Source organism: Leptonotus elevatus, chromosome 1 (genome assembly GCF_054856555.1).
Source record: "Leptonotus elevatus isolate MCC_2025b chromosome 1, RoL_Lele_1.0, whole genome shotgun sequence".
NCBI lineage: Eukaryota > Metazoa > Chordata > Actinopteri > Syngnathiformes > Syngnathidae > Leptonotus > Leptonotus elevatus.
The window spans coordinates 7,773,010-7,788,075 of NC_141239.1; the positions used below are offsets into that span (position 1 = coordinate 7,773,010).

Genomic DNA, 15,066 nt, shown 5'->3' on the forward strand with positions numbered 1-15,066 from the left:
AATGGATGGATGTCTGAATGGATGGTTGGATGGATAAATTAATGGATGATGGATGGCGAAATGGATGGATGGATGATCAATGGTTAAACGTACAGATGGATGGATAAATGGATGGATGAACGGATGGCTGGATAAACGTATGGCTGGATAGACGGATAGATAAATGGATGGATGGGTAGATGGATGACAGACCCCCCCCCCCCACACACAGTAATTTACGAGTTGAATGTCTTCCAAGGTTTGAAATGATTATCTCACCTGCGGGTGTTCCAGACCAGAAAAAAAATACAATACTGCTTGCGCGGCACATACCATTAAGAGGAGGTCGCGTGGGGAGGGGGTGTCCATCAAACAAACCACATTTATTACTTTCGGCTTTTTTTGCCCCGACCCTTTCTCCCCAACACGAGTTGCAACAATATCACGGGACGTGGAGGCACATTGCAAGAGTCAAAAGCGACCTCAATGCGAGCATCCAGGGGCAGCTGACTTGCAGAGGGGGTCGCATTCATTGGAGGAGGAGGAGGAGAACGAAAGGGAAGGGGTTGGGAGAAGAAACAAGAGGAGGAGATGAGAGGGGGGTGGAGGTGGTAACTCCTAATTTACCGAGACGCCTCATGTGACCAACGGTGACAGTCTTAACGCTACCCCGGGGTGGACGTGCTTGTTTCCCCGCTACTTGATGTCTTGATGTATGCGTGCTCGAACGGTGGAAGCAGGCAGTCTTCTTCTTCTTGTGCGTCCGGAGCCCTCTGGTTACTTTCTCGGGTTTCACCGTCATGGCCTGGAGGGGAGCAAAAACTCGCTCCTTTTATCATCCCATCCATTACTGCGATTAAGATTGGGAGAGGTTCGAAGGACAAGATAAGGTAAAGTGCTGTTTTTTTGAAAAATTCTTTCTATTTTTATATTTAGACTCTCTGCCTCCTTCATACGCGATACAAATGGGGGAATTCAGGTCATATTGGGGCTCTTCTTGTTTGTACATTGCCAATGCGCACTGATAAAATACATCTCGGCTTCTTTTGTTCGTCAATACCTGAAATTCCTTGCGTTATTTCGCTTCTCGCTGTACCAATGAACCGAATGTTCCGGCCACATTTAGCCGACCAGTGGCGTGTTGTTACCGCAGGCCTGGCGACTACTACATGGAGGCTAAATGCCCCTCTCCGTTAGCATAGGGAAGCTAACGTTTTAACATTATCGCTCGCTGACATAAACGCAACACAGTAACACTCACGTTTATCTCGGGTTATCGGGTCATTTATTGAGACCGTGATAAACGCTTACGTATTCTTTTCCGATAGCCGTCCTGTGTGTGTGTGTATGTATGTATATATTTATATATATTTTATATATATATATATATATATATATATATATACACGCAGCGAGGCTGACGTGTTGTGTTGGCTGCGTAAAGTTCCGTTATGTTTGTTCAGCTAGCAACTGTGGCGTTTCTTACACTTTGGGGGAGATAATGTATTTGTATTGACAGAGGTGGGTCGAATAGCCAAACTTCGGGTAAGAGTGCTGTTACTCTAGAATAATGCAACTCAAGTTAAAATTAGTCCTCCAAAAAGTTGATTTAAAGTATTAGTCCTTGGGCCAAAGCCGAAAATATGACGTACTGGTACCACCTCGGTGGGCAAATTCTAGTTATTAAAAAAAAAAAAGTACCTATACGTCCCTAGTTTATGTTTTGATATAATAGACCTCTCAGACTGGTAGCTTTTTAGTTATCACCTCCTGAATAAATGACCTACATGTCAAAAATGCATTTTTGACATTGGTGCTTATGTTCAAGACACTTATCAGTGGTTGATAATGTTGTGTTTGGTATCGTTTTAAAGGGCACATTCTAAGCTTTCATTTTAGCCTGTTTGTGAAGCTCTTTGTCAAATCTATAGGTCACTGGAGCTATTCAAAATTTCAGAAAACCCCACATTTCCCCCACAATTTTCGCCGTTTATTTAAGCGCTGTGGCATCAATGAACATAATAGACAGAAAATACAACAACTGGAATATTTACCAGAAACCAAGGATTCAGATAAAGTGTAAATTTATTCATGCTATGTCATTGTTGGACATGATTTCAGACCTTAAAATGAGAAGGAGCATTTTGACCAAAAACCGAGGCTTGACTCAATGCAGGCTATTTGGATGAAAACTACAAGTAGTCCTTAACTTATGAACACAATGGGTTCCGAGTGGTTGTCTGTGAGTCTAATTTGTTTGTAAATCGAATCATGTTAACTCTTTTACTGCCAAAAACGTTAAATAACGTTTAGTAAAAACCCACGGAGGGGCGCCAAAGACGTTAAATTTAGTTTCAAAATTAAATTTTATCAATTAAAAAAAAAATAATAATAAAAAAAGTAAAATAAAAAACCTATATACCTTATATATACTTTCTATTAGGGGTGTTAAAAAAATGGATTTGGCGATATTACAGCACACTATTCTCGTATCGATTCATATGTAGCCGAATCGATTTTAAAGATCAATTTTTGATGGAAATATTCAACAAAATGTCTTACTTAGGGTTAGGATTCAGACATTAAGCATGGAAGAATTTTATATTAATGGAACATTAAGCCTTAATATTTAATTTCAATGCTGTTCAAACATGAAACAGATTCTAACCTGTTTGTTAAATGCAGTGTCTCACAGTTATAAGCCTGAAGTACATTTTCATAAAAATCTTACAGTGTACATGTACAAGTTTACTGATTAGTATTTTCAAAATTTAATTTTTTTTAAAAATCGCAATAATTGATTCATCGATTCGCATCACGATTAATCGGATCGTGACATGAATCGTGATACAGATCGAATCGCAAGGTACTAGGCAATTCACACCCCTACTTCCTATACATTACATACATTAAAAAAAACATACATTAAATTACATCATCCATTATCGGAACCACTTTTCCTTACAGTACATTCTATTTTTACACAGTACAATGCAATAAAACCAAAAATACAAATATGCTTACTGTACATAGATGGTGGAAGAGTTATTGTGTTGACTTTCATGTGAAGCTGCTGAAAGTGGAAGGCTTACATATTGGGTGTAACGGTTTCAGGAAACCATGTTTTTCGACTGTCTCTGAAGTGCACATGAGTTGTGATTGGTACGTATGACCAGTCAAGATGGCGACCGCCGAGTCGAATTTAATTGATTTGGAGGCTGAAGAGATATTAGAAGACGACTGAGGGCTGCTTTTCATGAATATCCTCCAGGAGAGCCTGTAAAATGTACTCGCAGTGTGGCGCCAATATCGAGTGCATGAAGCGCGCATCCGCCGTGGCCACTGGCCGTGGCTCCAGGCTGTGCCGTTGGGCTTGGTGCCCAAGTTCGGTCCTGGACAGCCCATATCCAGCCTGCTTTCCCCGTTTCCCTTCTCAAACGTACCTGAAGGAAATGATCATTTCGTCAGCAAGCTCTTCAGAAGGCTGAATACGATCTTGATTATTGGATTCAGATGTGTTGGAGGAGGGAAACATTAGGGAAAAGGCTAGATAAGGGCTCTTGAGGACCGGACTTGGAACTTGTGAACCCCATCAGGGAACTGTTCTGGGTCTGCCTGCACTCCTTCCTAGGCTTGGGCCGATATCAGATTTGGACGGTATGATAACCTTGAGCTAAAGTATCACGGTATTGAATTTACAGCTCTAAAATTTGTATATATGTAAATAAAATAAAAAAAATTCCACATTGAACAGTTTTATTTTTAGACAAAATATACAATACAGCATTTGCTACAATAAACGTTTGCCATGCTAAGTGAAAATTACTTTTACTATTTGTTTTGATACTCAAGTATCAGCAAAACCGGCAGCTCAACAATAAACAAATAATGAAATATTTCTGATTGGGCACAACATCAAAATTAAACTGAAACGTGCAATTTGTATAAAGTATTAATCTATAGCACAATAAACACAAAAACATACAATATTGATTCGATCATTGAATGTTGATGCATGAGTGTTTATTTTCTGCACAGCCTCCATGCTTTAAAAAAAAAAATAATGTCACGATTTTGAACTGATTTACAAAATGGTGGAACCCTTAAACAAAACTATAGACACATCGGCTACATTTAATTTTAGCACAACAGTAAAATTAACTATTTTGCAGAAAGAGTAACACTCTGTGATGTGAACATGTTAGCCACGCTAGTAAGACACATATCAGCCTCGATAGCTTAGTATTTGTTCAACAATATAAGACGCACTACTAACTCATAGCGTAGCGTTACGTTATTTTACCTTGAATTTGTCAAACAATGATGGGTGGTGCTCTTTGGCAGCCACTCTTCTGAAGCACGTTTTGCAAGTAGTATTCCTTTTTAAAAGTCGAAAAATTCCCATATAGCCGACTTTTGTTTGGACGGAGGGAAAAGTTTGCCGGGTGGTTCACCTCCTTCAGCCATCCTCCAGCTAGCTCAGTGCTCGCGTCACATAAAACGCTCTGTGTTGTAATCGATGTTAAAGTGTCTAGCCATGCTAATTAGCAACGTTATCATCGATGATGAGCCGCGGTAGCGAGATTAATTACTAACGAATTCCCCGAAGCAGGACGCGGCCAGCCCGACAGTAACACAGTTGGCTGGCAATCCCGATTTTTGCCGATCTCGATTATTTTTTTCCCATAACAATCAGCATACACCTTCAGAGTTCCAATCTTATGTTATTGGAAATCATTAAACAATGTGAACTGCAAATTAAGTAGTTCTCTAAAAATCAAAATGAAAAGCCTATTAGTCGTCTCAGCAGAAGAGGACAATGGCTGACTTTTTCAGACCCCTGAAGAGGGAGATGAGATCGGTTTATATTTAAGGGATCGGCCGATCACCGATACCCCAAAACTAAGGACATCGGTGCACCCCTAGTTTTAACTGTGAATATTGTGGCCAAGGCTCGTGCGCTTCTGTTTACAAAATGAGTTTGATGTGGCCAATGCTCCTGCGCCACTCGTTTCTGTCTACACACTCTTTCATGTCTGCACGTAAAGAAATATTGATAGAGGCTACATGCTTTTTTTGCTCTTCAGTTTAAAAAAAAAAAAATAGATGATCACCAAATGCCACCTTATGTACAAAATGCCATTACAAACTCTGTTGCCGCTTCCCGCACGGCCGTCCTTCCACGGAGCCTGCCGGCTCGCCACTCGCAAAAGCAAGCGAGGCAGGCCCGATAGGGCGGCGGCGGACCTTCGCGAGAGAAAGGGGCGGAGGTTCGCGCTTGGCCGGCGGTGAGGCCAACCAGCCCCCGCTTTCTCTAATCAAAATCGAATCTCCAACTGACACCCTCTGCTAGAGCTCGCATAGGCATCTCCTCCCAAGATAACATTAACATGGTCAAGACTCATATCAAAGCAATTTGACACATCGGCGTGACATTCAGGCTGAAAAGAAAAACAATTTTATGGTGCAGGCTGGCCTACAATTTTATTAGACTGTAGAAAATGGCATTCAGTCTAACTTGCATCTTAATGAAGTCACTCATCTTACCGCGTCGTTTGATTTGAGGGCTTGTGAAGGCAATGCAAGGTGGTATTTGCTCAAATGATGTGGTAAATTGTTAGCTAATTCAACATAGCCTCCTACGGCTACCTCCAGAACGTATTGTAATCCCCCACCTCTGCAAGTTGTCGAGGATAGACACAGCTGTCAATCGCTTCTTTGGACAAACTGCAACAAAAAAACAGAACGAAGGAACACATTCATACACAAACTTGTTTGGCCACAACTGATACACCAGGCATTCAACGAGCAGACTGGCTTACCTGCGCTAACAGCCAATTGCATGTTTATGTACAAACATTGCATCATTGCTTCTCCTTTTAAATTCAAATACTCTCTGTCATCTTTCTTTTTCTGACACACTTCAAAATACATTTATACCGACACTTTGATCAATTACAAGTTGCTTGTAATGATGGAATTTCTGATCCTTCTAAAAAACAGTAGCTATAGCACTAAAGAATCAAGATTGTATCCCACTGAGGAGCGAACGATTGTAACGCTAGCCAATGTCGATTTCACGTCGGTGTTTTTTCAAAGTCACAACATTCACTTAACGTTTGCTAAACAATTTTAAAGGTTTTAAAACCACAACAAAAAAAACTTTTAAAACTCTAGGCCAGGGGTCCCAACCTGCGGCTTTAGAGCCACATGTGGCGCTTTAGCCCCTTTCCTGTCCCTGTAGATCTCTAAAACGATTAGTTGAATTTTTTTTTTTACATATTTATTTTTCTTTTTCTCAAATATTCATTTATTGAATTAAAGCTGTAGATACAAAAAAGGGTATTTAACTCTTTGACTGCCATAAACGTTATAAAACGTTTAGCATAAACCTAGGGAAGGGCGCCGAGGACGTTAAAAGACGTCCCCTATGGTTTTTTTTTTTTGTTTTCAAAAACGGGTGCAGGAAAGCCTTGGGCAGCTGTGCTGAAAATATCAGGCAGATCAGGTAAGTTTAATGACTTGTTTTGGCCTCTAGATGGCAGCGATGACTCTCTTTGCACAAGGTTGGATGGGCCGCCCACCGTGGGCGTCAGTAGAAGACGTGAGGCGGAGCTAGAGTGTTGAGGAGACAATGGCTGATCCAAGCCACAATGGCTAGACCAAGCAACCGGTTACAAGCAGCTCACGCTTGAGCATTTTTTTCAAAGACGGAAAGCATCAATCAATACTAAAAAGCGCATTGATGTCAACGATGATGATGACAACGAGCTCTACGCCAAAGTTGGAAGCTTTGGCCTGTTACTATCACGTAGTAAGCCTCACCGGCTACGCGCGGCTAGCGCGGCTAGCGCTGCTAAGGCCGGAAAACGCGCACAATAGCCGGCCGGGTACTTCTGCACAAGCGGACATTCGATCGGGCGATGGAGAGTTGGCATCGACCAATGCAGATTGATGATGATGATGATGATGACTGCGAGTTTGACGCCAAAGTTGGAAGCCTGGACGTGTTTACGATCACGTAGTAAGCCTCACCGGCTACGCGCGGCTAGCGCGGCTAGCGCTGCTAAGGCCGGAAAACGCGCACAATAGCCGGCCGGGTACTTCTGCACAAGCGGACATTCGATCGGACGATGGAGAGTAGTCGAAAAGCATCGACCAATGCACATTGATGATGATGATGATGGTCAACCTCGCCGGAGTTGGAAGCTATACGCGGCCGTTATTCTCTCGTCATAAAGCCTCACCGGCTAGCGCTGCTAACGCCGGAAAACGCGGAGCTGCACAAGCGGACATTCGATCGGACAATGAAGAGTACCCCGAGTCCAATGCATATTCATCGGAGGAGCGGGTACAGTCTGATCACGGAGAAGACACTGTTTCTGGACTACGATGCCACCATGAATGGAGTGGATGAAATGGATCAGAACATCTACCACTCGGTATAGCAACTGAAGGACACGGGGAAGCGAGACGTAACACCACCGTAACGTAACCGTAGCATGATCCTGATATTAGACTTGATGACACACTGCAGTATATACTTGCTATTCCCCGGAAAAAAACGGCCGGCAAGAAAGTGGCGCACGCGAAGAGGCAATCTTGTGCAAATGCTGTTGCGTCTCTTTGCACGCAGGAGAGTGTTACAAAAAGAAAAACTGTCGTTGAAACATCCACATATTTGTAAATAGCACCACAGTTGCACACATTTGTAAATAGTTTGCCAAATTGTTGTCAAATTGTTACACTGTTGAATGTAAATAAACGTATTTTGCTATCAAAAAACACTTTTTCATTCTTGGTGGTAGTGTTTTATAGAAGTAAAGCACTATTTAGGTGTTTGTGGCATCATTCATGGACAAAAAGAAGTGTCAAATTCACTAGAATGCATGAAATAATATCGTTTCACTAAAAGCTTGATTTCTCCGTATTTTGGTCCAACACAGGCGAAATTGGGTCAAACTAACCATTTTCTATTGTTGATTACTAAAGAACGGAATAAGGTAGAAACAAACTCTTTTTTTCTGATGAAAGATGAAAGTCCAATCTTTCATTTGGTAGTACGTGTGTTTCCATAGTCCAAACAGAACATTTTCTGTGGACCTTGAAAATCAGTCAAAATGCTTAAATCGGCTGGCACTGGCGGCATCCCTTTTCTGAAAACGTCTGGCAGTCAAAGAGTTAAGTTTAAGAAAATGTCCAAAATTTTAAGTTGTCAGAAAAAGAGACACAAAATGACCTAAAAATGTCCAAAAGGTAACCAGAAAATGTCCCAAAACAAAAAAAGACAGTTAGAAAATTACCAGAAAATGTCTTTGGAATTGCCCTAAAAAAGGCAGAATAAAAAAAATAAAAATAAAAATAAATGAAAATGTAACTATTCCAAAAAAGTTGGGACACTATACAAATTGTGGAAAAAAACGGAATGCAATTATGTGGAAGTGCCAACTTTGAATATTTTGTTCAGAATAGAACCTAGATGACAGGTCAAAAGTTTAAACTGAGAAAATGTATCATTTTAAGGGAAAAATATGTTGATTGTATATTTCATGATGCCAACAAATCTCAAAAGAGTTGGGACAGGTAGCAATAAGAGGCTGGAAAAGTCAATTGCACTTATAAAAATAAAAATAAACAGCTGGAAGACCAGTTACCACTAATGAGGTCTATTGGCAACTTGATTGGAGTATAAAAAGAGCTTCTCGGAGTGGCAGTGTCTCTCAGAAGCCAAGATGGGTAGAAAATCAGTAATTCCTCCAATGTTGCGCCGAAAGATAGTGGAGAAATATCAGAAAGGTGTTTACCAGCAAAAAATTGCAGAAAGGTTGAAGTAATCATCAGCTACCGTGCATAACATCATCCAAAGATTCAGAGAATCTGGAACAATCTCAAGGCCGAAAAATCCTACTGGATGCCCATGATCTTCGGGCCCTTAAACGGCACTGCACCGCAAACAGGAATGCTTAATGTAAGGGAAATCACAGAAAGGGCTCAGCAATACTTCCAGAAAACATTGTGGGTGACCACAATCCACCGTGACAGCCGCCGTTGCCAGATGAAACTCGACAGTACAAAGAAGAAGCCATTTCTATAGTAGACCAAGAAGCCCAGGTGTTTCTCTGGGCCAGGGGTTATTTCAAATGGAGTGTGGCAAAGTGGAAACCTGTTTTGTGGTCAGACCAATCACGATTCCAAGTTCTTTGTGGAAAACTGGGGCGCTATATCATACCGACTAAAGAGGACAAAGACAATCCAAGTTATGTTATCAGCACTCGGTTTTATAAGCCTGCATTTGTGATGGTATAGGGTTGCATGAGTGCGTGTGGCATGGGCGGCGTCCACATCTGGAAAGGCATCGTCAATGCAGAAAGGTATATTCAAATTGGAGAACAACACATGCTCCCATCCTGGCATCATCACTTTCAGAGAAGATCTTGCATTTCTCAACACGATAATGCCAGACCACATGCAGCACCAATTACAACATCATGGCTGCGTAGGAAAAGGATCCGGGTATTGAAATGGCCAGCCTGCAGTCCACTTCTTTCACTTCTAATGCACATTTGGCGCATCATAAAGGGGAAGGTGCAACAAAGAAAGCCCAAGACGGTTGAACAGGTAGAGAGACGCGAGTTAGACAAGAATGGGACAACATTCCTATTTCTAAACTTGAGAAACTTGTCTCCTCGATCCCCAGACGTTTGCAGACTGTTGTAAGAAGAAGAGGGGATGCCTCAAAATGGTGAAAATGGCCTTGTCCCAACTTTTTTTTTTTTAAAGATTTGTTGACACCATGGAATATAAAATCAACATAATTTCCCCTTAAAATGATACATTTTCTCAGTTTGAACATTTGACCTGTTCTCTATGTTCTATTCTGAATAAAATATAAAAAATTCCACATAATTGCATTCAGTTTTTATTCACAATTTGTATAGTGTCCCAACTTTTTGGGAATTGGGTGGCTTAATGTGTCCACTACCGCGTACCGTACCTTTAAAGTTTTTGTTTCCGTCGAGTTTATGCAGTTAGTTAGAATAGTCTGGACAACATGTTAATGTCAAATGGGTAAATGTCAGTTTAACAAGAATTGACTTAGTAGGGATGCACCGAAATGAAATTTTTTGGCCAAAACCGAAAATGAGAAATGCTTGGCCGAAAACTGAAGCGGCGAAAAAAAAAAAGAGCAAATTTTTAATCATTGCATTTATTATAATTGAAATTATAATATTATTATAAAATATTTATAACTGGCATTTTAACAAAGCACAATATAATTTGAAATGTGTCCACCCCACAGACACGTTGGTGGCGAATTTAATACCAAACGCAGGGTAAACATTTTCTGGCGGTGCAATGCTAGAGTCAATGTACAGTAGTTCGCACAGGCGGGCACGGATGCGTGCGTTGCCGTGCACTTAAAATCCGCACATTCATATTCATCAACGTTTAAAAATAAATACATTTCTTCACACCAGCCAATCGGCTTTGGGAACGCACTGCAAAGTAGGGGTGGGAATCATTGAATGTCTCACAATTCGATTCGATTCCGATTTTTGGGTGTTCGATTCAGAATCGATATTCGGTTAACTCTTTGACCGCCATAAACGTTATAAAACGTTTAGCATAAACCTACGGAAGGGCGCCGAGGACGTTAAAAGACGTTCACTATGTTTTTTTGGTTTTTTTTGGGAAACGGATGGAGGAAAGCCTTGGGCAGCTGTGCTGAAAGTATCAGGCAGATCTGGTTAGTATAATGACTCGTTTTGGCCCCTAGATGGCAGCGATGACTCTCTTTGCACAAGGTTGGATGGGCCGCCCACCGTGGGCATCAGTAGAAGACGTGAGGCGGAGCTAGAGTGTTGAGGGGACAATGGCTGATGAAGCCACAATGGCAACCGGTTACAAGCAGCTCACGCTTGAGCATTTTTTCAAAGACGGAAAGCATCGATCAATACTAAAAAGCGCATTGATGTCGACGATGATGATGACTCCGAGCTTGACGCCAAAGTTGGAAGCCTTGACGCGACCGTTATGATCACGTAGTAAGCCTCACCGGCTAAGCACGGCTAGCGCTGCTAAGGCCGGAAAACGCGCACAATAGCCGGCCGGGTACTTCTACACAATCGGACATTCGATCGGGCGATGGAGAGTTGGCATCGACCAATGCAGATTGATGATGATGATGATGATGGTGAATCCCGAGGTTGACGCCACAGTTGGACGCCACAGTTGGACGCGGCCTTTATTCTCACGTCATAAAGCATCACCGGCTAGCTCTGCTAACGCCGGAGCTCCACATGCGGACATTTTGTCGGACAATGAAGAGTACCCCGAGTCCAATGCATATTCATCGGAGGAGCGGGTACAGTCTGATCACGGAGAAGACACTGGTTCTGGACTACGATGCCACCATGAATGGAGTGGATAAGATGGATCAGAACATCTACCACTCGGTATAGCAACTGAAGGACATGAGGAAGCCAGACGTAACACCACCGTAACGTAACCGTAGCATGATCCTGATATTAGGCTTGATGGCAACACACACTGCAGTATATACTTGCTATTCCCCGGAAAAAACGGCCTGCAAGAAAGTGGAGCTTTTGCACGCGAAGAGGCAATCTGTTGTGCAAATGCTGTTGCGTCTCCTTGCACGCAGGGGAGAAAAAACAAAAAGAAAAACTGTCGTTGAAACATCCACATATTTGTAAATAGCACCACAGTTGCACACATTTGTAAATAGTTTGCCAAATTGTTGTCAAATTGTTACACTGTTGAATGTAAATAAACGTATTTTGCTATCAAAAAACACTTTTTCATTCTTGGTGGTAGTGTTTTATAGAAGTAAAGCACTATTTAGGTGTTTGTGGCATCATTCATGGACAAAAATAAGTGTAAAATTCACTAGAATGCATGAAATAATATCGTTTCACTAAAAGCTTGATTTCTCCGTATTTGAGTCCAAAACAAGCGAAATCGGGTGAAACTAACCATTTTCTATTGTTGATTACTAATGAACGGAATAAAGTAGAAACAAACTTTTTTTTTTCTGATGAAAGATGAAAGTCCAATCTTTCATTTGGTAGTATGTGTGTTTCTATAGTTCAAACAGAACATTTTCTGTGGACCTTGAAAGATCAGTCAAAATGCTTAAATCGGCTGGCACTGACGGCATCCCTTTTCTGAAAACGTCTGGCAGTCAAAGAGTTAAGAAAGATTTTTGATTCAGAATGATTTGATTCAATTTATAGATGTTCAAGGAATCGTAATGATCTACTCCAGTCAAACTCGCGAATGCTAATTAGTGCTCTACTCGCGGCTCTTTTATCACTCAACAGAACGGCTCCACGCTGCAAAAACACAACTTCTATTAGAATAACTTGTTCGTGACTTTTTCCTTCTACTCTCTAATGTGGCTACAACTTAACAGTGTATCAGACCGCGTGGAACCACAATGCCCCTAAGTGGCCAAATCGGGTACAACATGAAGAGCGCTCCCAATAAAGGCACACACAAAGGGAAGACCGTATAAAATAATTTAAATAAAATCGATTTTGGGACATTTAAAATCTATTCTGAATCATACTAAATGAGAATCGCGAATCGTACTAAATGAGAATTATTATGAGAATTTAATATATATATTTTTTGGGCCCACCTCTCCTGCAAAGTCACACACGGCGTCCTGTACAGGTCTGTAGTCACCCGGAGATAATGCTAAGTGTTAACTTGTTTAAATCTGTTGATAGCAATAGTGCTAACATTAGCTAAAGTATTTAGCACAGCCACCAGAATGCAAGTGAAAAAGTGGAAGCGCTCGAAGGGCTCTAATCAAAGAAAAAAAGGAAGGCGCTGCAGTAGTGCAGTACACGACAGGGCTCTCTTTTTTTTGACCCACTGAAATGCTGGACAATAGTTTACCAAGCTACGCCCCTCTCCTTCTCCGGTGTGCACAATGAATGTGCCGTGAAATGCCAGCGAGCAGCAAGGTGGACACTCAGCCCCGCGTTTGGCGTTAAATTCAAAGAAACGCTTGCTTGCAGGTTTTTTTTTTTTTTTGCTTGCGTCACCACAACATCCTCTTTCGGCCATATTCTTTCGGCTTTAATTTGATTTCGGCCGAATGCCGAAAATGCATATTTTTGCCATTTCCGGCCGAAAATATTTTCGGTGGCCAAATACTTGGTGCATCACTAATTGAAAGTACCGAGTTTTACAGCTGTTTGGAAGAGGTAGAAGGCGATAGCCACTTGTCTCGTTGCAAAGTATGCAAAAAAAAAAGGTAAAGTTGGGGACTTTGGGCGTGAAGGCCCTCGAGTCACACGTGAAAACCAGAAAGCACCAGTTTGCTATGACTTGAAGTTGGTCTAAAAATTTTCTCATAATGGTATAAAAAAGGTCTAAAAATTAACTTGGTGATTTCTGCAAAAACCCTGCTAACCCCCCCGACACACTTACACACACACACTTTGTAGTACCCAAGCACCCCTAAACCCTTTTTTTTTAGCACCCCTAAACCTCGACGTAGATTTGAGCTATTCTGTATCGACCAATAGATTTCCGCAAATGATTTTTCTAATAAAATAAATATGGCTGAATAAAGAAAAACTGGAAAGAATTGTAGTTGATCCTGCAGCAAAGAAATATTTAGTGCTTTTAATCACATTTTTCCGACTTAAAACAGTACCTCCTCACTCCTCGCTGTAATGGTCGCCCCTTTCAGGCGCTTAATCCTCACTGGTTGTATATCTGGATGATCTGGCTCTTACTGTGTGTCAACAGTTCTCTCGCTCCCATCAAATGGCTTTCCCATCAAGCGTGGAAATTAAACATCCCGCTGTGCTTGTCTCGTCACACAGGTGATGACCTGGATAGTGCCATGTGAATGACTGAAGACCATGAAGCCCACACACAAGCTGCTGTTCGTCCTGTGCCCCATGCTGGTCCTAGGCTTTATTTACTACTCATCGGGGAAGTTACATCTATCGAACGTATGGGGCCAGAAGCCACGTAAGTCACACGACTCGTCGGACTTCACCGCCATTACATCCTTGAAACGTCCATTTTTCTTCTGTTTTCCGTTTTGTGCCGATTTGTCTCTTTCAGTATGGTTTCGCATTTTCTTCCATAATCTTTCATCAACCAATTACCGTTTGTTTTTTTCAGACTTTTTGCTATGTTTTGTTCCTCAAAGTAGTGCAGTGGATGTTGCGAGGAAAACTTGAATTGAGAGTTCCTTGTGCATGTTTTGTTGGCCTGTCCCTCGCTGAAAGCGAAAGCAGCTTGTGGCCTTCTGCCTGTTTGTTTTATTGAAACTAACAGCTAGCCCCCACAGGACAACCACACAGCAAACAAGCTATCATAGGGCAAAAAAAAAAAAAAAAAAAAAAAAAAAAAGAAGCCTAAAAGCAACAATAAAATAGCATTTGTAATTTGGCAATCTGCATTGATATGTATTTATATGTAGAACTTTGACGGCCACTGTGGCTGCTAGTGCTAAATTACTGTTAGACATTTGCGTAAGTAAACGGCCGACATATAGCCTGTGGTTGTGTGACACGCGCAACAATAACCCTGTGCTCTGCCATTCATGATTGAATGAATGAATGTGCTGCTCTGTTTTCAAAAAAGGATGCTTCATTCAGTGTTTGCATGTTCACAATAACGCCGGCGTTTTCAGAAACTTCCACTTTATGACCTTTTTCTAAAGGTTTGTGTTAGAACGCTGTTGTCGTGGAAATGAACACATCATCTGGAAAGAGATTTGACTCCGAAGGCCGAGTCACCTGTCAATTGGATTATTTGCCTTTGTGTTCATTATCTTATGTGGTATATCTGTGGGGACTTCCTGAAACTGCTGCCACATACCAACAGAGGGGGCTACAAGATTTCTTTTGAATGACATAATCTTCGATGGTGGCCTGAATGTATTTTTTCTTCCTCTGGTTCTAATAATTTCTGCCCTTAACTTCTTCATAATGGCTTCAAGTTTTTTCATAAAGTAGGATTTTTTTGGGGGGGGAGGGGGGGGGGGTTCTGATTTAACTACTTTGGATTAGTTTTACTTTGATTGACAATCTTCTA

The 15,066-nt window shown here is 41.4% G+C and overlaps 1 protein-coding gene across 3 annotated transcripts in view; it reads left to right on the forward strand.

The window, feature by feature from the left end:
- The first annotated feature begins 549 nt into the window (after positions 1 to 549).
- Positions 550 to 15,066, forward strand: part of st3gal3b (ST3 beta-galactoside alpha-2,3-sialyltransferase 3b) — a 61,262-nt gene continuing 46,745 nt past the window's right edge. For all 3 annotated transcript variants that reach the window (XM_086074718.1, XM_086074727.1, XM_086074735.1), the window contains exons 1-2: positions 550 to 869; positions 13,842 to 13,992. In XM_086074718.1, coding sequence (XP_085930844.1) covers positions 13,881 to 13,992 — 112 coding nt within the window. In that variant the 5' untranslated portion in view covers positions 550 to 869; positions 13,842 to 13,880. The remainder of the gene's footprint in view (positions 870 to 13,841; positions 13,993 to 15,066) is intronic.